This window comes from Tupaia chinensis, unplaced genomic scaffold (assembly GCF_000334495.1).
Source record: "Tupaia chinensis unplaced genomic scaffold, TupChi_1.0 Scaffold146140_1, whole genome shotgun sequence".
Taxonomy (NCBI): domain Eukaryota; kingdom Metazoa; phylum Chordata; class Mammalia; order Scandentia; family Tupaiidae; genus Tupaia; species Tupaia belangeri.
The window spans coordinates 3,910,457-3,934,607 of record NW_006205995.1 but is presented as its reverse complement, the minus strand read 5'-3'; the positions used below and the strand labels follow the sequence as shown (position 1 = coordinate 3,934,607).

Sequence of the window (24,151 nt, the reverse complement as noted above, 5' to 3'; positions counted from 1 at the left end):
TTTAGCAAAGGCTAACGTATAGTCTGTACCGTCTATTACAGTAAACACTAGCCACATGTGCCTATTTAAGAATATTTAAATGAAGTTGCACCAGCTACATTTCAATACTCAGTAGCCACATGTGGCTAGTGATTACTATATTAGACAGCACAGATATTGAACTTTTCCACCATTCTAGAACATTCTATCAGACTGTGACGGCAATTCGGGAAGAGAAACTGCCTTGGAGTCATTCCTTGAACATCCCTCAGGTGCCTGGTACTTGGGAGCAGCCTGGGTGGCCGATTCCTTTGCAGATCCAGGGTGTGTGGCTTCCAGCTAATCTTTAAAACATTGAAAGATACCTATCTCATTTATGTGTTTGCTTATTTCAGGTGTATTTAGTTAATATTTGTTGAGTTGAGTTAAATCTTATACCTATTTTTCATTCCATATTTACCTTTCCTTATGCCCTTTCCTCTGTCTAGAATATCTTTACCCCATCACCTGGTCCATATGCCTAGTTTCTGGCCATTTGAAAAAAACTGTTAATAAAACCCTGCCTTGAATGATGGCTCAAAAGTTATGATAGTCTGCTTATTCTTTTAGATAGTTTTACTCTAATGTTAATTTTTGCATTAAGCCAGACCATTAGAAAGCTTTGTGCAATAAACGTAGCATTTGACCATAGGCTTGCTTTGCTAAACTACAGTTTGGTTTAATGTCTTATCTGAAGGATGTTGCAAGGAATCAGTCTGGTGTTAGTTCTTTTTTCTTTTTCTTTTTTTTTTTTTTCTTTCTTTCCAATTACAAGAACCCAACTAAAGCAAAAGGATTCGTTTGGCCAGTTCAAGTTAAGGGGATTACTTTTTGTGCATATGTGATCATGAGGGAGAGAATGAATAAGAACAGGAGCCAAAGTACAACAGGATCTTCATTCTAGGTCTCTACTGTTAGGTGGTTAATTGTTCACTCTGCCTTTGCTTCTCTTTGTACAATTTCTTACTTTTCTTCACACTACCAAACATTCCTGTAACCCTCTATTCTGTATATTTTCTCTTGCTTTCTGATGTCTAATAAATAGTGCCCTTGTTTTGTGATCCTTATTGAACTCTGTTTACATTTTTGTGTATCCTTCTACTTCGGTTTCTGCTGATGTCAGCCATATCTACTTTACACTTCCTGTTTTAGATTCATGAGGAAATTTTATCTTATTTGGGTAGAGTTCTCACAAATGAACATTTTCTTAGTTTTGGGCCATTTCATGAATTTATTTTTTCAACTGAACTTTCCCTCAAGGCTAGTGATGTCATGTCTAGTTTCCTCCCCTAATCGAAATGATTCCACCTATATCTTTGTGGTTAAAGAAGCTAGGACCAGCAGGTGGCATGGTGGTTAAGATTCCCACATAGCCCACTGTGGTTTGAGTCCTGGGCTGGGCGGCTTGAAAATCATGACAAATACATACATACATACATACATACATACACAAATATAAAGAAGCAACTATATTAGGCTGTACTTTATGCAGAGGCAGGAAAAGTGGGAAAGTGATTCAAATGTGGCTTATTCACGGAATACTATTGTAGCGTTCACCTATTGACAGATGGGAGGTAGTGAGGTCTTTTCCAGGGGGATGAATCTTGTAAGCTTAGACTTCTAACTGATAGGAAATGATCTGGGTAAAGAACAGAGTGTGGAAAAGGGGAAAGCATTCTATTTGGAGGAGAAAGATACAATAACTGGAAGTCAAATACAAGTTTGACCAATTCTTGAATTTGAAGGTAACTCAATATGGCTGGATTGTGATGTGGGGATTGTTGGTCGGATAGAGAAAGGAATGGAGATGGAGAGAAGGTGATAGAGTCAGTGATCAATTGTATGTGACTTTTTCTTACTTTTTGGTTGTTATTGTTGGAGAAGGCAGGACTAAATGATGAACTCCACATTTGAGTAACTGAGTAGATTGTGGTACTGTTTTCCAAGCTGGGGAATACTGGGAGAAGAGTTGAATTGGAGAATACTATGAGCCTGTTTTTTACTTTTAAAAGCCTTCGAATATCCAAGAGGAGCATTTGAATATGTGCACCTGAAGCTCATTGAGAGAAATGTGGAGTTAGAGATAAAGATTGGGCATGCAACTGATAATTGAAGCTAGTAGAATAGATTATGGGAACCTCACAAACAGTAACATTTAACAGAAGAGCAGAGAAATAGGTCCCACAGAGAGAGTAAGAATGAAAGGCCAGACAAGAAAGAAAATCAGGAAGGAATGGTGTATTACTCAGGGCTTGCCAGAGAAACAGAACCAGTAGGATCTATAAGTAGACATATGAGAGAGGATTTTTTAGAGGAATTGACTCACGTGGTGATGGAGGCTGAGAAGTCCTACTACGTGCTGTCTTTAAGCTGGAAAACCAGGAAAAGCAGTAACGTGGCACAGTCCAAGTTCAAAGCCGCAGAACCAGGAAAGCCGATGGTGTAACTGTCAGTCCAAGACTGAAGGTCTGAGAACCTGGTGCGCTGCTAGTGCAAGTCCTAGAGTCCAAAGGCCAGAGAACCTGCAGTTCTGATGTCCAAGACCAGGAGAAAAAAAGTGTCCCAGATCTAGAGAGAGAGAAGGAGGGAGGGAGGCAAAGGGAAAAGGAGAGAAAGAGAGAATAAGAGTTTGCCTATCCCTTACTTTTTTATCCTGTCTGAACCTCCCTAGATTGGATGGTGCCTACACACACAGGGAGCACATCTTCTCTACCCAGTCTGTTGACTCTTGCCAGTCTCGTCTGGAAGCACTCTGTGGACACACCAGCTATCTAAAAATTCCTTAATTCAGTCAAGTCAACAGCTAACATTAACCATCTCAAATGGTATCTTGTAAGCCAAGGGAAAAAAAGATTATCAAGAAAGAGGCATGTGGGACCAACAGTTAGCATAGTGGCTATGTGGCTGAACTCCCATGTAGTCGACCACTGTTCGAGTCCCGGACTTGATGGCTTAAACTCACGCCGGGCACGTGTGTGTGTGTGTGTGCCCAAGATCTCGAGAGGAGAATGGAGAAGGGATTATGGTGTGGCCATCCCCCCTGGGGGGTGATTTCTCGCTTTCTATCTCTCTATCTCTCTCTGTCTTTCTGGCGAGTGCACGCGCCCTATAGCAAAAACCTCTTAAAAAAAAAATAAAGAAAGAGGTATGTTACAAGTACTACAGATAAGTCAAATGGAATACAGAAAAAAATGCCTTTGAGATGTTACCAAAAGGAGGTCTTTTATACACTCGGGATGGTCACGCCTCAATCCCTTCTCCTCCATTCTCCTCTCGGGATCTTGGGCACGCACGCACACGCGCCCGGCGTGAGTTTTAAGCCACCGGGTCTGGGGCACGAACCGCGGTTGACTACGTGGGAATCCAGCGACATAGCCATTACGCTAATTGCTGGTTCCCAGATAGAAAACATTTTTTAAGGAATTATTTTATTTATTTATTTAAATTTGACCAGAGAGGAACAGAATGAGAGGGAGAGGGAAAGTGAGAAAGTAAGCCACTAGGTCCGGGACTTGAACCACAGTTGTCCATGTGGGAGTCAAGTGTCCTTGACCATCACACCACCCGCTGGCCCCTCCATTTAATAAATTTGTTGTGTATCTTCTGTGTGGCAGGCATGGTAACTGTGTTGAGAATAAGAGGCATAGCCCCTCCTCACAGAATTTACAGTCCATTGGCAATTATGATGCAGTTCTTAAACATAGGATTGCTTTTGCATTGTGCCTAGCAGAATGCGAGGAGTTTTTAGGGGTTTTCTAGGAACTACTGTTATTAAGTAGGGGTTCCAGTCATGAAAAGGGCTCATCCTTAAGATTCTAGCAAGTAAAACTTTTTTTTTTTTTTTGAGAGTTTTTCGCTATAAGGCGCATGCGCTCGCCAGACAGACAGAGAGAGAGACATAGAGACAGAAAGCGAGAAATCACCCCCCAGGGGGGATGGTCATGCCGCAATCTCTTCTCCATTCTCCTCTCGGGATCTTGGGCACGCACGCACACGTGCCCGGTGTGAATTTTAAGCCACCGGGTCCGGGACATGAACCGCGGTCGACTACGTGGGAGTCCAGCGACATAGCCATTACGCTAACTGCTGGTTCCCAAACATTTGTCATAAATTAATAACTAATATACTTATGGCTAGCAGAAATTCCTGGCTCCCATGTGTGTGGGGGGAAAAAGAAAATGGAATCACTCTGTTTGTAGTATTTTATTTTCTATTACAACCTGGCTTGTTGTTAATATTTTCTTGTATGTCTACTTACTTGCGGTTTGTTTATTTTATGTGCTAACAGTGATGAAAAATGCTTTTCTTTTTCCTAGGAGAGCATATAGATTACTGTGGATATTCTGTTCTTCCTATGGCTGTAGAGCAAGATATGTTAATAGCTGTTGAACCTGTAAAAACTCACACTCTCCAACTGGCCAATACAAATCCCTTGTATCCGTGAGTATTTAGGATTGCTAATGTGGTGTGTTTGTGAGTGTGTGTTTATGTGTGGAGGGGGTGGTGGTGTTCTGTTTATGCCTGAATGAATTCTTTAGGAGACACCAAATTTAGAATAAATCATTTAACTTACTGAAATTTGTACCTGATATTTAAAAGATCCTAAGGCTACAATTTGATGTTTGTTCATTTGGTTCATTTATTTATGAAATGTTTACTGAAGACCTACCATATGCTAGACATTGCTTTAGATTCTGGGCGATACAAAAATATAAATAACTCTTGTCTTTGCCCAGAAGGTATTTATCATCTATTGAGGTAATGGTCTTTAGTAAAGTCAGGTCTGGTGCCTTTCCTGTTACTATGACACCCTCAAATTATCTCGACATAACATTTTACCATGCTGTACTATCATTATCTGACATAACATTTTACTGTGTTGTACGATCACTATCTGTTTACTTACCTCTATACTCCAGTATATTATATGATGAACTTTGTGACTGCAGACACTGGTGCTTCTCCTCTTCAGCACTCTAGACTCCGTGTCAAACAGAGTCTGGTACATAATAGATGCAAGTTTCTAGAACATATGCTTTAAAACTCAAGCAAATTTTTTAAAAGTAATTTGCTAAGGTTAAAAAATTCATTAAGGGGTATTGAGTTTTATTAAATGTCTATCCAGCATGGAGTATCAGTTTGTTAAAAATTTTAATTGACTCTGGGACCAGCAGTTAGCATAATGGCTATGTCGCCAAACTCTCATGTAGCCGACCATGGTTTGAGTTCTGACCCTGGTGGCTTAAACTCACGCCAGGCGTGTGTGCGTGTGTGTCCAAGATCCCGAGAGGAGAATGGAGGAGAAGGGATTGCGGTGTGGCCATGCCCCTGGGGGGAGATTTCTCGCTTTCTATCTCTCTGCCTCTCTCTGTCTTTCTGGCAAGCGCATGCGCCCTATAGCAAAAACCTCTCCAAAAAAATAAATTCATTGACTCATAATAATTATATACATTTATGGAACACAGCATGATTTTTTATATATAATGTGTAATATTCAAATCAGGCAATATCCATTGCCTCTCACACACTTATCATTTTTTCCCCATTTCTTTGTGCTGGAAACATTTAAAATCCTAGCTATTTTTTTAAAAAAAATTGCTGTCACAGCATGTGCACTTGCCAGAGAGGCAAGCGGGAGGGAAAGTGAGAAAGCAGCTCCTGGAGGGGCAGGATGAACATGCCACTACCCCTTCTCCTACATTCTCTTTTCAGGATTTTAGGCACCCATGCACATGTGCCTGGTGTGTGTTTCAAGCCACTGGGGCCAGGAATCAAACTGTGTAGTCAGTATGTGGGACCCAGGTGCATTACCCACCATACTACTGACTGGCCCTAGCTATTTTAAGATGTACAAGAAATTATTTTTAACTACAATCTCTCTACTTAAGAAGACTAGAATTTATTCCTCACATCTAACAGTAATTTGGTACCCATTAACCAATCTCTTTATACACCCTTCTTTCCAGCCTCTATAACTCCTGTTCTGTTTAGCTTGTTTAGCTTCTACATATTAGTGAGAACATATGGTATTGTTATTATTATAATTATTATCTTAAAATGGTAAATTACTCTAAAGAGTTTTCTAATATTGAACCATCTTTGCATCTCTGTAAGCAAATAAGCCTTACTTGCTTATAAAGTATCTTGATAGATTTGATTTGCTAATTATGAAAGAAAGATTTTTGCATAGAGATGACCCTTTATATTTTTGGGTTATTGTTCATTGGATCAGTTGCCTGTAATAATATTCATTTCTTTAATAAATATTTTTTAAGACCCTATACCAGATTGAGAAATATATAGAAATTCCTTACTTTTCAGTAGAACTTAGTTATATAGGACATATATTTTTTCTATTCATTTTTCTTGGTTAATAATATATATGATGCAAATTTTGTACCCTTTAAAGAACCATAGATTATTTCAAACACATTTGTGTGTCATTGTTTGTGAACATTTAAAAATGGGTGCAAAATATTTTATACTGGTTTACTCAAATTTATTTACTCACATTTATTAACAGTGATGTAGTGTTAGTTTTTTTTTTTTTTTGGTACAAAAATGGAACCTGAGACATATTTCAATGATGATAGGATATTTGGAAAGTAATCCCAGGAGTAGTCATACAACAGCATGAAGTTTAAATTAACGAAGCAGAGGTGAATTACCAAGGTAGGTAGTGGTCGCTAGGAACAGAACTTGTGATACTTTTAATATAACTTTGCTCCTTCAAAATTTTGTGACCCTTTATTGATTATGGTCAACATATTTTAATTTATGTGGATAATAGTAGAATTAAGTGTTTATTATTTGGAGTCAGATTATGTGACCTTAGGAAGTCACTAGACCTCTCTGAGCCTTGGAGATTTTTCTCTCCCTTCCAGTGCTGTCTTTAGAAACAATATTCTCCCAGCTTCATATTCCTTCCAGTATTAGATATTGTCACTTGACATTATCGTCTGGTAGTTATTTGTGTTCATGTCATCTTGGCTAGATTACAAATTCTTAAAGACAAACTTTATTTTCCTCTGCATGTTTTGCACACTTAAGTCGTTAGTCATTAAATATCTTTTGATGGAGATATTCATATTACTGAATTAAGATAATGCATTGGAGGTGCCTACTACAATGACTGGCACATGACAGGTATTTATAGTTAATTAAGTGGAGAACACTCAGTCACTATGGGGAAAGCTGCCTCACTCTCACCTCCTTTCTTTAAACCAGCCTCCTTCCTCATTTCACATACTTTGCCCTTTGGCTGATTTTGGAACAAATATACCTGCTTTTCATTTTGAAATATTTTTGACTTACAGAGAAGTCACAAAAATAGTACAAAAATTTCCACAACTCCATGATGTACCACAGTGCATTGCATCAAGGAGGCACCTGCTGTCCTTTTACTGGTGATGTTAAGGTAGTGTGTACCAGATTTCTCTACCACCAAACTACTATTTTTTTACTTCTGTAAATAAATATTTGATGGGGAACAGACTTAGACTCTGTGTAAATATCTTTTTTCTCATCAAATTTTGCTTTTCAATTTTAGCATTCATCAATAGCTTTCTTCCTGAAAAAATGATCATGGTGTTTGCCATGTAGTGATTTTTTAAATTTCCATCATTTCTTTTACATCTGTTAGTTGGCATTTTACTGTAAGAATGAGTTTCCCCTTCTTTTATTAATTCATTTGTTAATAATCCATTAGTGTAGACTCATGAAATCTTATTGTACAATGGGTTATGATCCATTAGAACTGTTATTTGTTTTGTTTGTTCCTTCTTAAACTGTGAAGATGGTAAAACTGGATGAGTGGCAGAGAGTATGAGGAAAGATGACTTTGAGAACTTCTCTTTCTGGGCGTGTGCCAAACAGCAGATAAGCACACCTCCACTTAGCACATTTATCAGAGGATAAGCATATGAAAATAAAATGTTTGTAGATTATGCTAAAATATATTAGTTCCTCTCCATTTCAGGAAATTAAAAGGGTCATTTGAAGATAGTTTAGTTAATAAGTCCCTTTCAACTTTCTCTTTTAACTTTCAACAGCTGGAAATCTGCCTTTGGGGTAGACTGTAAAGTACACACATTCAGGATGTAATTGGATAAGAAGATTCCAGTATCACTGTCTCGGCACAAGATGGCAGCAGTTAGCCACTAATTTTAGCATAGGCCTGCAGACAAATTAATTGTGCCTTTTGTTTTTGCAGAGACTTCAGAACTAGTGCTAATAGCATTCAGATCGACAACACCAAGCCTCTGTGGCACAACTATTTCTTATGTGGATTTAAAGGAATTCAGGTAAATTGGCTTATAAAGCACCTACTAGCAATTGAGATTTTGGTATATATTATGCTGGATTTATCTTTTTGTCTCTTTTTAGTACAAATGGTATTTTTGTTCTGTTTTGCTAACGATGTGTTTCGAAGACTAGGAAAGATGTGGTGTTTCTGGGTGATGCTCACAGGGGGCAGTAGTGGTCTTTCATGTAGCTGGCTGTTCATAATTCAGGTGCATCTAACAAACATCTGTTTGATTTTAAAATTCTTGTTCACGTTTTCTTTTGAGGATATGTTCTAGAATATTATTTACATTTTGTTTTTGGGATATACAGGAGTAAACATACTATAATAGGATTTAGAACTGGACAGTCCTGGGTTTAACTGCGAGCTCTACCCAGCTGTGTTAATGTAACTTTTTTTTTTTCTTAAATTGTAACTTTATTTGAATTAGGAGAATTTTTCTTAAATAAAGTTAACATTTTTAAGCACTTTAGGAAACACTGTTCAAAAAGTAACATTTCAGAAGGGTCTTGTTTAAAGGGTTTTCTGTCCTCTTATCTTCTTATGAATATTTGCTTTATTTCAAATCAGATTACTAAACTGCTATCCATACTGAGATATCGGTGAGATATTTGGGATTAGAAGACTTTGTTCAGGTTAATTTAACTTAAGTCTGAAATTCATTATCTGTAAAATGATGTCATTGCTATCCTGACAAAAAGGTGTAGTAAGGATTACAGTGTTGATACTAGTAGGCATTCAACAAATGGTAACTAGTACTGTTTTTACTACTTCAGCTAGAGCTTAAAAAAAAACAAAAACAAAAACAACAAAGATATGGTGAAATGCATTAGTACAAGTATTTTCCTAGAGAAATCACATTAACCTTGAAAAGCTCTGATGCCATTTACAAGAACAACAAGGCCACAACCTCATAACATAGTGACTAAGTGCTGTGCATAGTAAGGTGGACCCTACATGACTGCCCTTGGTTCTAGTCCTGGCCTGGTAGCTTGAAAAACACACTGGGCACATGTGTATGTGTTCCCCAAATCCTGACAGGATGGAGAAATGGAAGAAAAAGGATGGTGGCATGACCACAGTTCACTGGGGGATGCTTTCTCATTCTCTCTCTCTCTTTCCTTTCTCTCTAATGAGCACACATACCTTCTGGCAATAATAATAAAGAACAAGAAAATGAAATGTTTCCTCTTTATCTCATAATTTAAGAAATATGAAGGATAAGAAGAATATCTACATTTGCTATTTTTAGAGCCACTTTGATATTTCATTAATTATTTTAGGTATGGTGACTCCTGTATAGAATCATATAGATAATGGACATTAAGAGGTGGATTTTGACTTTTGAGCACAATGCAAACAAACAAACTAAGCTATGTTTTAGAGAGTTTTTATTCCTTACTACCTGTTGGTCCCATCTCGGATTGTCATAAGTAGCCTAGAACACAGTGGCATATCCATTAGAGAAAGGTATCAGATATATTATTGATGCTTAGTCCTGTGTTTTAACTGTGGTGGTCTGGTGTGAGAATTTATACATTCATTTCTTTCTTTGATGTTTGTGTATTTATGTTTTGTTTTTCCCAGACACATGGTAATTACTTACGGGAGAAGTTATTGGCAGGTTTTAAATCTTCAAATCATCTGGCTTGTCATATGCATTAGTGGGAATTACAGTATTTGGAAGCATTTGCCTGGCATATGCAATTTGATCTTCCCTATAACAATATGCCTTTTTGTAGTATATGGGCAAAGTGGCCTACATAATGCATGTTGCTTTGTGTTGTTTTTGAGCATTTTAAGTCTTAAAGCTTTCTTCTTTGGTTTGACAATTTATGTGCAAAAGCTGGTTTGGTACAGTGAACTTTTGGCAGAAAAGTAATTTAAATGTTAGTCTGTTCAAAAACCTTCAGATTCAAATACTAGAAAGTTCCAGAGGATAATCTGTTTATATTAAATTGAACATGTTATCCTTTTGGGATAGGGCTGTTACAGAATTTGGCACAACACATCTGTGTATGTGAGTCTGTTGTAGATTTTGATTTAAACATTGCGTGATAAAGTTGTAAGTATGATTCACATTCAAGACACACTGTAGATCAGTTTATGGTTAAATATATAGTACTCTTCAAAGTTTTTTCTTTTTTTTTTTTAAACTGTCTGATGTTCTGTATGAAAGAGCATTGGCATCAGCAGTGTTTCAGTTTATAATTTGTTTGTATTTCTGGAAGGAAATTTTTAGATGACTTGAAATCAAGAAGTACATCCAACTGAATCTTTTCTTTTGTGGTATATGAGTTTTGCCAGCTAGGAAAAAAGAACAAAAAAAAATTACAAGTCTTTTATTTGTAGAGTTTTGTTATTACTTTGGTTATTCCAAGCTTATTGAAATTTCTCCTTAGAATAATATGTATGATGAAATGGATAATTAGATAATATAGTAGCATTTGATTTTTAGTCTTGAGTCGTTTGAGTAATTTGCAGAGGATGGTACCATTTCCTGAGGAAGAAGTAGCCTTGAATTTATCAAACTACAAAGCTTATGTTATCATTCAAAGTATTCTAGTCTTGGATATTCATGTAGTGTACTGGAGTTTTCCACCTTTTTAAAAAAATTAATTATTTTTAGGTTTTTGCCGTAGAGTGTGTACACTCACCAGAGAGAGACAGAGACAGGGAAAGTGAGAAGTCACCCTCATAGGGATGGCCACACTCTAATCCCTTCTCCTTTACTTTTTCCTGGGATCTTGGGCATGCCTGGCATGATTTTCAAGCTGACAGGTCCAGGACTCCAACAGTAGTTGGCCATGTGGGAATCCAGCCACCTCTAACCACCATGCCATCTGCTATACCTCCATCTTTAAATCAGAGTCTGGTTACTTCTTTTATCTTTCCTATTTGTAGAAGCAGTTTCCCTGTCTTGTTGAGAATCTGTATTCTCTGTTGTGGCTGAATTTTAATCTGGATATCTTTATTTATTTATTTTTCAAAGAATTATTTATTTATTCAATTCTATTTGTTATTATTATTTTTTAATTTGACCAGAGAGAGACAAAGAGAGAGTGAAAGTGAAGGTGAGAAAGCAAGCTACCAGGTTTGGGACTTGAACTGCAGTTGACTTTGTGGGAATCCAGTGACCTCAACCACCATGCCACCTACTGGCCCCAACCTGGATATCTTTAAAGCTATCATAAATTGTAAATTGTACCTATAAATTTTTTGTTTTTGTTTTGTTTTTTGTTTTCTTTTCTTTCTTTCTTTCTTTCTTTCTTTTTTTTTTTTTTTGAGAGCTTTTTGCTATAGGGCGCATGCACTCATCAGAAAGAGAGAGACACGCACATGCCCAGCATGAGTTTAAGCCACCAGGTCTGAGACTCGAACCACAGTTGACTACATGGGAGTCCAGCAACATAGGCATTATGCCAATGGCTGGTCCCAAAATTCTTATGAAAATATGTATGTTTCGGGACCAGGCCTAAATGGTTACATTGCTGGACTCCCAGGTAGTTGACTGCAGTATGAGTCCTGGATCTGGTGGCTTAAACCTCACTCTGGGTGCATGTGCATGTGTGCCCAAGACCCAGAGAGGAGAATGGAGGAGAAGCAGCATGGTCAACCCCTTGGGGGGTGATTTCTCGCTTTCCATCTCTCTGTCTCTCCAGTGAGCATATGCTCCATATAGCAAAAATCTCTCTCTCAAAAAAAAAAAAAAAAAAAAAATCCTCATTCTATCTGCTGGTCTACAGTATGCTGTCCCAGCTTTTTAACTGCAGTTTTCAACCAGGAATCAGAGGCCTTCTCTTATTATCAGCTCTCTGTGTGTGATCTTGTGAAAATCTCTTAATCTGATCTTTTCTATAAGTAAAACAAAACTGAGAACTCTTAGATTTTCCCTTAAGCAAAATAGAACTGAGAAAGTTTAGAACTCTTTTTCTTCAGAGATACTCCATAGAAACAACCTATTGCTTAGAAGTTAGACTTATTTTTAGTGCTGGAAATGTGTTATACAGAGATTTAATTTACCTTGGTGATAACTGTATTTAAAAAATAGCTACTTGGTAAGTTGAATTGTAGTTGTTTTATATATTTTTCATTTGTTCAAATCAATTAATATTCAAGAAAAAGAACATTCCAGGCAGTTTTAGGAAATGTAGCTTTTTGTTGACAAAGTAAAAATGAAAAATAATCGTCACAATTTCTTACCCTATAGCTCTAGGAGCCATTAAATAAAATTTCACTTACAACCTGAACTTAATTGAACTGTATAGTTAATTTTTATGAATATCAAAGTCTGTCAATAGGCTTTTGTTCTCTGGGAAATGAAGGAAGTTTTCATTACTCCTTGAATCTAACACTGAACTCCATTGTTGTTTTTCTTTATATTCCTAGGAACACTTTGGTCTTAGTAACCTGACTGGAATGAACTGCCTGGTAGATGGAACTATCCCACCAAGTTCTGGCCTCTCCAGTTCAAGTGCTTTGGTCTGTTGTGCTGGCTTGGTAACACTCACAGTGCTAGGAATGAAGCTATCCAAGGTAACTAACTACCTTTGATAGTAAATTTCACTTAGCCCTGTCTATGTAAAGATGTTTGCAAGGCAGGCCCCATTGCTTGGTGGTTAAGTGAGCCAGATCCCACATGGCTGACTGTGTTTCTAATCCCAGCTCCAAGAGCCTGAAATATATGCTAGGCACGTGTGTATGCATACTCAAAATCTTGAGAGGATGGAGAAATGGAGAAGGGATTGTGGCCATGCCCCATTTGGGGGGGGGGTTCTCCCTAGTACATGTACCCTCTGATAATTAAACAAACAAGTAAATAAATAAAGGCATTTGCATTCAAATCTCAAAATCAGAATGCCTTTCTTGATTGAAAAACTTTGTCTTACCTGATAGAACTGCAGACATAGGCAAGCATTGTCACTTAACAAGTCCTGTTTGTGTTAAATCACTCTAAAGTAGCTGATACCCTCCAAACAGTGAGTGTACCGAGTGTGAATAGCTGTATTAAAATATTCTTGAGTTAAGTGGAGTTTCAGTGCATGCACATCTTTTTAGATGACCTCATTAACAAGTGAAATTTAGAGTAAGAGTTTCTGGGCCTCATAATTAGGCCTGCTTATTTTCACCTAAAACTTTAAATATTTGACAAGCAGTGAGTAAAGAAAACAAAGAATAGGTAATAAAGGAACTGAACAGCATATCTGTTTATGCCAGCAGATTAGTGGCTGAAATAAACGTAAAGAATATTGTATTAAAAAGAGGAAATGCTTATTTAAAGGAAATATAAAGTCTCTAAGAGGTCTGAAAGCTTCAACTTCACCAGTTCACATAGATCTGATTTTGTAGTTCAGAGCAGGTCTGTCCAGCTTTAAATTAATGCGTTGGCATTCTGGTTCACATAAAATGTTATCATAGGTTCTTTTTACTTTATGTAGATATACTACCAAGTTTGCAGATGCTTTGGGAACAGATATGGTGCTAAGAGAAAGCCATTCACATGTTTAGTCTCTTTGAAGCACACATGCCTATAGCATAAAGGGAACAATGTGCATATCCTGCTTTCCCTGCTAGTCTGTCATACTAGCAGTACTTACATTTCCTAGGGGCTAAGCAAAATTATTTGGAGAGGCTTTCTTTTTTTTTTAAAAGAGATTTTTGCTATAGGGTACATGTCGAAGTGATGAAGAGCGACAGAGAAACAGAAAGCCAAAAATCACCCCCAGGGGGGTTGGCCACGCTGCAGTCCCTTCTTCTCCATTCTCCTCTTGGGATCTTGGGCAAGCATGCATATGCGTCCAGCATGAGTTTCAAGTCTCCAAGTCTGGAACTCAAACCACAGTTGGCTATGTGGGAGTCCAGTGATGTAATCATTATGCCACCTGCTGGTCCCAAGAGAGGGTTTTTTTTAATTATTATCATATTTTTTTGTTTCTGTTTTTATTTCATTTGGCTATACAGAATCTTAAAAGAAAGTTCCTGATCTGTTCAACTGTATACATGACTCTTAGAAAAATCATAGAACATAAGAACTCAAGGCACGTTAGAGACCAGCTAGTTCAAAATCCTCTTTTTATTGATGTATCAGTTAGTGTCCCAGTAAGAAAGATTGGAATGTAGAATATACTTTGAAGAGAATTTAACAGGAAACTATTTACAGAGGTATGAGCAAGGTCAAGGGAACTGGCTAGGAAGGGTTCCATTGTGAAGCTGAAGCCGTTATACTTCAGGAGCTTTGGCTGTACAGTGATGCTGCCAGAAATGTAGCAAGGCAGGGAAAGCATGACATAGCCAGAAGTGGCACTGAATAGGAGTGGATGAGGGGAGTAGTTTGTAGCAGCCAGCCCCTGGGGTAGAGAGAAGTATGAGGATACAGGGGCAGGGGTGCAACTGGGGAATAACCAGTCTATTTATTAAAGACACTTAAGTCTCACATGAGATTGTGACTAATGGCTTCACTATTATGTTATACACAGTTTACTCAATTTAGCTGCAGACAACAGCGAGTGCTAATGGTATATGGGAAATATATGTGCAACTTGTTAATTCATTAATAGATGAAATATTGCATGCCTGAAAGTAGCAAAACAATATGACTAATAACCTAGAGAGTTTGGAAGCCAATGTTTATGAATCAGAATATTACTGGTAGACTAATTTATGGTATGGTATGGTAGAAGACCTATGAAAAAGAAAGGTTAAAGACTTCTGGTTTTAAGATGTCAGAATAGAGACATACTCTCTTAGTCTCTCACTCAATCTTCTTTTCTCAGAAAGGATTTCCAAACAACAGGGAAATAAGAAAAGGAAGCACACACTCTATTTTTTGATAAGCCAACACCATGTAAATAACCCTAAACCACAAAATACAAAGATGGAAAGTGGATGGAAGAATGGAGCATGACTTAGAGGAATGGAGAAAGGTCAGAGCCAAGTGCTTGTGGAGGAAGATGTAGATGGAAAGCAAGCTGACTCATCCCACAGCTCTTTGAAGCTCTGATTATCCTTTTGAGTCCCTAAAAAGACTTACAAAGAAAGTCTCTTTGAGAACAAGTTAGACCCTCAAAATGCTCTCTTACCTGGGACTTTTCCTTCCACCTTTGTAGGACTGAGAAATTGTCTAGATTTGGGGACACTGAACCCTAAGGCAGTACAAGATATAGAATTGGGACCATCCTGTGGCATAGTGGTTAAGAAGTCTGAACCCCACATAATCAATTACATGGTTTGAGTGACAGACCTGGCAGTACTGGGTGCATGTCTGTGTGTGACCAAAATGTCATAAAGGAGGGAGAAATGGAGCCGTTTCAATCTGAGAATTTACATTTCACTTTGAAGAAATATTATTGCTTAAATTTTTCTCTAATGATTGTCTTCTCTGTTATTCCATGCTCTTAGATTTGGATTTCTGGAAGTGATCCACATATTTCCTTCTCTCTTTTTTTCCTTCTCCTCCCACCCCCCCCACCCCCCACTCTACCAGAGAATTCTTCCAATTATTTCACTGATTTTTTTTGTTTGTTTTGCTATCATATTTTTAATATCCAAAAGTTTTCCTTATTGTCTACTTGTTAAAAAGAAAGAAAACACTCTATTCTTTTTTCAATTTTTTTTTCTTTAGTTTCTCTGAGGATATCATGTCATCTTTGAAGCATTCTTCTGTTCTCAGTACTATCTATTTCTTCTGGGCTCTTGTTTTATTTGTTTGTTTGTTTGATTGCTTGCTTGTTTTGATTAGCGACTTTCTTCCAAAATCTGATTATCCTTCAATGCTCTATCATATTTAAGAGCGAGTCACTAAAAGGCTGATTGTACATGAGGTACTCATAGAGTAGCTGGACCAGTAAGATTTCACTCTGAGAAAGATCCACCAACATTCAAGATGGGGTATAGGGTGGCAAGGTTACCAGTGTGCTGGAGCTGACTAGAGGATCGGAGCTGGGAATTGCACTGTTCAGATGCCAGATGTTCTCTAATCCCTCAGTTTTCAACATGCATAGTCTGAAAGTCTAGAGGGTGTCCACTAAACTAGGGAACTAGCCATGAAAGTAGATGACACGAAAGTAGGAAATGGGAAGTCTAATGCTGGAGAGAGGAGTTGGGTATTCACAGAACATTGGTTAAAGGAAACCCCAACGTAACACCTATAGCATTTAGCAGGTTAGAAAACAGTACAGATTAGGGGACCAGCAGATGGAGTGGTGGTTAAGGTGCTGGATACTCCCACATGGCCGACCATGGTTCAAGTCCTGGACCTTGCAGCTTTCTCGCTTTCTCTCTCTCTCTCTCTTTGTGTGTGTGTGTGTGTGTGTGTGTGTGTCTGGTTGAATTAAAATAAATGAATGAATAAATAAAATTAAATAATTAAAAAAACACTTTAAAAAAACAGTACAGATTAGAATGAAAAGAGGGAGAGGAAAATGTAACTCAAATCTTAGTTTAAAAAAACAAACAGGTAAATCTGATATATTCAGTCATATAGAACAATGGATTGAGAGTGACTTTACAGAGCTGTTTTAGGATGTGGGAAGACTTAGCTAGGTATGCTAGAAATGAGGCAATTATTAAATATTGGAAAAACAAACAAGAGAACAAACTATAAAGGAAATCAATCATTTTTTAGAATTTGGCTCATAATTGAATAATAGTCTCACACTAAATACAGATTTAAATAAAGTTTTTGGCGTAACTTTATTAAAAAATTTGGAAGAGTGTAAGGAAAAGGTACATAAAAGGGAACTAAAATTCTTATTTACCATAAGAGAAGCAATGACTAAACTTAAAAATGAAGCAATAAGGAGATAATGTTTTACTTAGAGTATTAGGTAATTTGAAGCAAGAGCAAAGAGTTAAAAATATTTGCCTCTCTGCACATTGCATTGGGGATAGGAATGAGAGGGTAAGAGTTCAGGACTGCTTTTGTTGTTCCTATAAGCCTTTAGCCTCATTTGACCTTTTAGATTATGATCAGGTATCCCTTTGGTCAAAGTTAAATAAAGAAAAGGATAGAGAGAAGAGCTGAATGAATGAGAAGCAAGAGAAGGGGATGACCTGAGGGACCTGAATTGGGGGAGCTGAAAGATAGAGGCACGGAGGGATCTCCTGAGTCAAGGTGAGGGACTGAGAACAAATGAACTGTGGAAGCAGGACCAAATTGGAAAGGCCCAGGGAGAGGCTGGTTGATGGGTTTTGGTTGAAAAAATCCAAGGAAATACTGGCATCTTCCAAATAATGACAATAGTCCATTTCAAAAATCAGATGTTATGCACAAAATCATTAGGCAAGGACCTATTTCTTATTAAATAGGAAAATGTATAATGGATTATTTGTCAACTCAGAACCTCTAATTTCCTACAATGTTACAAAAAACACAATAAAATCCCTCAGTACCTAGAACAGAAGTAGGATGAAAAATGCTGAAACCAATTTTCAGCACCAAACAATTAATATACATATTGTATATCACCTCTCTTGATGTCTGGTGCCCTAGTACTCTGCATGTTACTTCATTAACAATGCCGTTTTGAGTTTTAAGTATGCAAACATGTATTTTCCAACAGGAACATTTAAAGTGAAAGTGTTGCATTTAGAGATATGAGCGTTCTATGAAATTTGAGTATCAAAAAATAAAAAAAAATCTCGCCAGGAAAATGTTAGTTACCAAGGTCAAGATATGGCTATATAGAAAATCATACTGGGCACATGTGTGTGTGTGCTCAAAATCCTAAGAAATTGGAGGAAAAGGGATGATGGTGTGGCTATCCCTGCTGAGGGGGTTCTTTCTCATTTTCCCTCTCTGTCTGTCTCTGGTGAATACACACCCCCTATAGCCAAAAGATAAAAATTTAAAAAATTTAAAGGTAATATACTTGGCTATTACTAGCTTAGCATTCAGGTTGCTCTGGACTTGAGTCTAGTTTCTGTCTGTTTTTGGAGCTGTCCTTGGAGGCCATAAAGCAAAGACCAGTACCTCCTAAGGATATTAGCGATAGTTGGCTGACAGGAAACAGGTTGTAAGTCCATAAGGAGTTAGCCTTGGGTAGTAAGGTGTGTTAGGCTGGCTTCTTCCCATAAATTCCTCTGCTTATGGGGTGCGGTGGGGTGGGTGTAAATTTTGAATTCATGAGATGGTGAACTCTGTCTCTGTCTTTCTGGCAAGCACAGGCACCCTATAGTAAAAATCTCTAAAAAAACAAAAAAACAAAAAAACCCCACAACACAAAATCTCAAATTCAGTAACTCCTGTGGCCAGCAGGTGGCGTTGTGGTTAAGGGTGCTAGACTCCCACATGGCTGACCCTGTTTTGAGTCCTGGACTTAGTGGCTTACTTTTTCACTTTCCTTCTCTCTCTCTCTCTCTCACTCTGTTCCTCTCTGGTCAAAACAAAATAAATAAATAATGTTAAATAAAATAATTTTCTTTTTCTTTTTCTTTTGGAGAGGTTTTTTTTTTTTTTGGTTATAGGGCACGTGCACTCGCCAGAAACACAGAGAGAGAGACAGAAAGTGAGAAATCACCCCCCCCCAGGGGGGATGGCCACGCTGCAATCCCTTCTCCTCCATTCTCCTCTCGGGATCTTGGGCACATATGCACACGCGCTCGTCGTGAGTTTAAGCCACCAGGTCCGGGATTCGAACCGCGATTGACTATATGGGAGTTCAGCTACATAGCCATTACGCTAACTACTGGTCCCAATAAAATAATTCTTAAAAAAAATTCAGTAACTCCTACTGTCTTCTCACAACACAGATCACTTTTGTGATCCCCAAATGTGTGGCAATTTCTCCCCACCCACCCATCCAGCAAGCAAGCAGTTTTGTGTTTACACCTCTAATCCAGTTCAATTCTGATGCTATCCACCTAAAAATAATGTCAAATCTCACAAGTTAAAGGCTCAGTCCTTCAAGACTGCCCCCACTTCAGACACCAGTCTCAAGTTCCAGATGTCTGACCTACAAGCTACAAGTTAGGGTTCCCATGACTACCTCTTTAGTCTCAATGAATTTGCTAGAACGGTTCACAGAACTCAGGTACATACTTACTTGCTTATTACAAAGAATATTTTAAAGGATACAAATAAATGCCAGATGAAGAGATACACAGGTCTGGAAGGGTCCTGAGCAGAGGAGCTTCTACTGGGTGGAGTTGGGGTATGCCACTCTCCAGGCATGTGGATGAGTTCTTATTCACCTTCCTGCATGCCTCCCTGTGCTCTTCTGTCCAGAAGCTCTCTGCAGCCTGTCTTTTGGGCTTTTTATGGAGGCTTCATTGCCTGGGCATGACTGAAGCATGGACAACTATGTAAAAATCTGATTGGACAAAAAGGGTATGATCTAATGCTAACAGATGGAGTGCAGAACCCTAGCAAGGCCTGTCTGTTCAGATTCTTTGTGGCCTCTCTGTACAGCATTCCTTTCTCCTGGCTATGGGGCAGGGTCCAACTGGAATGGAGGTATTAATTTCTGTATGACTAGCTCTATGGCCTGCCGTGGGGAGCTGCAAAAAACAAGGACAAAACACCAAATAGTATATGCCAGAAACTGTGGATGAAAAAGTACATCTATATATCTCATCATATTCCAGTTGGCATCAAGAATCCTATTTATTACTAGGAATCCTGGAGTACCAGGGATAACACTGGACTTGTGAGGGAAAGCTTCCCAGTGAAGATAGGTTTTTTGGCCACAATATAAACTTCTATCTTAAGTCTGGGGAGTGATTCAGTGACATTTGTTGAACACCTAATATGTGCCAGGCATTGTCCCAGGTACCAGACATAAAACAACATAATCAGCAAAGCCCTGATTCCATAAATTCTTCATGCTAGTGATGGTGGTGATAGTGGGGAATAAATAATGAACAACTATACAAATAAATAAATAGCATTATATCAGCTATGGCTGTGAAGAAAAATAGGCTGTAATAAGGGTGAACTGTGTTAGCTAGGGAGTTAGGACACATCTTCTCTATGGAGGGGGCATTTGAAGAGAGACCTGAGGGAAGCTGAGGGGACAGCACATGAAAGCCCTAAGGTAGAAGTGAGTTGGCCGTGCTCAGGGAGAGCGGAGGCCCATGTTACTGGGCTGCAGTGAGTCTGGAGCACAGCCAGGGAGGAGAGCTGAGGGCTAGGAGCCATGTTGTGTAGCCTCTCCTTTGGGTCTCATTCTCAGTGCAACCTAAGGCCTTCGGCGGGCTATAAGTGAAGATTTGCAACATATATACTTTTCTAAGTTTGCTATAGGGTGCGTGAACTTACCAGAAACAGAAAGTGAGAAAGCACCTCCTGAGGGGGGATGGCCAAGGCCAAATCATTTCTCCAGTCTTTTCTTGGGATTTTGGGCACATAGGCGCGTGCGTAGGTCTAGGACTTGAGCCACACCATCAGCCCTTTGGGGTCCAGCCACCTGCACCACCACGTCACTGGTTGGCCTGCAAGATATGATTTATGTTGCCTGAATTCTTTTACCTGGGAGTACCATACTGTACCCCACACTGGCAAGGAAGACAGCAATGAAAAACAAACAAAAAGGGAATAAAAAGGAGAGGAAAAAAGGAGAAAGAAAGTACAGAAAAAAGAGAAGGAAAGGAAAGAAATGATCAATGCCTTTCTGGAATTTTCATGTACATAGTGGAATACTAACAGAAGATTTATTAACTGAATATCTCATACAGGCATGAAGAATTTTATATATCAGTAGGGAACAGGGTTGAAATAATGGCTCCATGGTGAAATTAAACAAGGAAGATTTAAAAAAAGTGGTGAGTGAGTTCTAAGAAAATTGTAAAGGCAGCGAAGATTGTGTCTTGACACAAAGTACTGGGAAGGGCCCAAGGGCATTTCGGGCAGAGTAAACCCAAGAGCAGATTATAACAGTTCTCTGAGCCAGACTTAAAAATATGTGTCAGCCGAGGCCTAGAAATTCTTATGCAGCCTCATGAAATTCCTTTAAAAACTTATTTGACTTCAGGGATGTTTTCTCATTGCTCAAGTCTCTGAACAGATTTAGTTAACTTAATTTCAGGGACAAATTAGTTGTGTTGATGATCTCTTCAGAGGAGTGTTTTTGAAGTTTGAAATCCATACTGTGTAGGGGACCTCTTAGGTTCAGAAGCAGATTAAGAGGAATGTTTAAACTTCTGTGCCAAATAGTCTACTTTTTCACTTCTCTGAGTTTATAAGAGCTGTCACCTTGAGAAAGCCTAGGGCTATATTTTTCTTTGCATATAGCTACATTCAAGTGAAATATTTCTTGGCCTTCAGAATGAGACCTTGCTTGTGCTTAAAAAGTAGATATGTCTACATTATAAAATGAAAAGGATCTCACAATTACACAACGGTTTAAACTATGATTTGAATGTTTTAATAGCAGTTTGTTACATGGCATAAGAAAAATCAGAAACCAATTTACACTGTCGTGAAGCATTATGTTTAGAAGTCCATACAAGGACATTATTTCAGTTTGCTTAGAATAACAAAAACCTCATCCATATAATGGTTAAATAGTAGTTTAAAATCTTCCAGCCAGATGTTGACTGCTAATGAACTGCAGCAGCAAGTCCTCTGAGAAGATGGTAAATCCAGAATACAGTCTTTGTAAAGAATCTCTTAATTAAGTGTTGAACGTGGACCGAAGCCATGTGCTCACTGGTATAAAATCCAGGAAGCTTTAGTGTTAGCCCTGGGTGGCCTGTGTTTAAATATGTTTGAAATTTTAAGTTAAGAATATAAATATGAAACCATTCACATGGTTTTATCAGTAAAAAAAGAACCAAGCTCCTTTTAGTTTTGTGGGATTGTGTTTGCATCTCTGGTTATATTATTTTTTAGGAGTAGAATTAGGGACTGAATCATTTGTTTAATGATTTTGAGTTATTTGGATTCACCTGGGTGATGTGACTAAGCTATTTCATTGCAGATTAGGAGCCTTGCCTTGCAAAGATTGTTTAGGCCACTTCTGTTTGTTTATTTATTTTTTTCCATTTCCTTTCCATAGCTACATACATATTTACCTTTAGCATAAATGAAGGCAAACAACTAGTTAGGGGACAGCAGTTTGGAAGAGTGTGGGTCACTGTTTCTGAGTGGCTTCAGATGAAATTACTGTTGCCGCAAATTCATACATATGCCTTGTTGTGTTTTGAACTTTTGTTGTGATCCTTAGATCCTTATCTTTATTAGGTCACTGTGTTTCAAGGCCTCCAAACTTTGACTTGTACCCAATAATAAGCTAAATGTTATCCAGAATTAAAAAAAATACATCAAACAATGCAGGCAATATTGAGTATAGAACATATGTGCATAACCTTTGCCTACTACATTTATTGTGTGCGTTGAAAATAACTAAAAGATGAAAATATAAACCTAAATAAACCACCTACCAAATTTAGAAGTGTTCATCATCTATTTCCAGGCAGTTGTATTTCACTGGGGGATGGCAGACGTCTTGGTCAGGAATTACCCTATGCTGACCTCCTATGCTGATAGAGTAAGGAGGACAGTGAAAGGCTGCCTAGACCTTGTCCCCTTGTGACTAATTTGCTCTGTAACTTGTGATAACCTCCCATAATTCAATTTCTGTTTCTAACATAAGAATGAGAGTAGCTCTTCTATTACCTTTGTATGGGTTAATCAGTAAAATTGGTGTAATGCGCTGGGTGCTTGTGTATACATACCCAAGATCCTGGGAAGGGAATGGAGATGGAATTTCAGTGTGGCCATTCCCCAGGATGGGGGTGGGGTAGGGATGGGGGGCGATTTCTCACCCTCCATTTCACGGTCTCTGTCTCTCTCTGTCTCTTTCTTTCCCTGGTGGCTGTATGCACCCTAAGGAAAAACTTCTAAAAAGAAAAACTAAAAAAAAAAAAAAAAAAAAAAATACTGTTGTAACACTAGTGTTTTGACATTCCTAATAGATTTTGGAAAAGTTTACAGGAAGAGTTTAGCAAGAAAATAGGTAAAATATGAAAATAAATTAAGTCAGGGAAGTTTTTATAATTTCATGAAGTTTCTTAAGAATATCAGTAAGCACAGGAATAGTAAAGAGAGAAAACAGTGACTCAGGGAAAAGGTTAATGAATGGAAATGGTTTAAGGCATACATTTGCAGTATTGGAGACACAAAAGTTTGGGGGTAACTACTGAAAACTATGGCTTTAAAGTTCTATGTTAGAATTTAAATGAGGGGACCAGTAGATGGTATAATGGTTATGTCACTGGCCCCCACGGAGTCAACCACGGTTCGAGTCTCGAACCTAGCAACTTAAACCTCACACCATGTATGTGTGTGCCTAAGATACCAAGAGGAAAATGGAGGAGAAGGGATTGTGGTGCGGCCATCCCCCCGGGGGGTGATTTCTTGCTTTCTGTCTCTGTCTTTCCGGGCAGTACATGCGCCCTATAGCAAAAATCTCTCAAAAAAATGAAAAAGAAAAAAAATTTAAGTGAGAGTATAGGCCAACCCTGTAGCCTAGTGGTAAAGGGAGTTAGAGCCCACATGGCCTACCATGGTTTGAATATTGACACTGTTGGCTTGAAAAACATATCGAATACATGTGCGTGCATGCCCCAAATCCCGAAAGGATGGAGAAATAGAGAAGGTGTTGTGCTGTGACCCTGCCCCACTGGAGGGTACTTTCTTCCTTTCTTTTTCTCTCTGGCAAGTGCACATGTCCTCTGGCAATTAAAAACAAAATTAAGCGAAAGTAAAAGATGCCTTTTAAAATGTTTTATTATTTAATTTTTTTTGGAGAGATTTTTGCTATAGGGTGTATGCATGCACCTGAGAGACAGAGAGACAGGAAATGAGAACTCACCCTCCAGGGGGAATGG

General features: G+C 38.3%; 1 protein-coding gene across 4 annotated transcripts in view; it reads left to right on the top strand.

The window, feature by feature from the left end:
* GALK2 (galactokinase 2) overlaps positions 1–24,151 on the top strand; it is a 147,456-nt gene that overhangs the window by 37,130 nt on the left and 86,175 nt on the right. For all 4 annotated transcript variants that reach the window (XM_006168778.3, XM_006168777.3, XM_014584266.2 and 1 more), the window contains 3 exons: positions 4,335–4,458; positions 8,231–8,321; positions 12,713–12,859. In XM_006168778.3, the coding sequence (XP_006168840.1) occupies positions 4,373–4,458; positions 8,231–8,321; positions 12,713–12,859 (324 nt within the window). In that variant the 5' untranslated portion in view covers positions 4,335–4,372. The remainder of the gene's footprint in view (positions 1–4,334; positions 4,459–8,230; positions 8,322–12,712; positions 12,860–24,151) is intronic.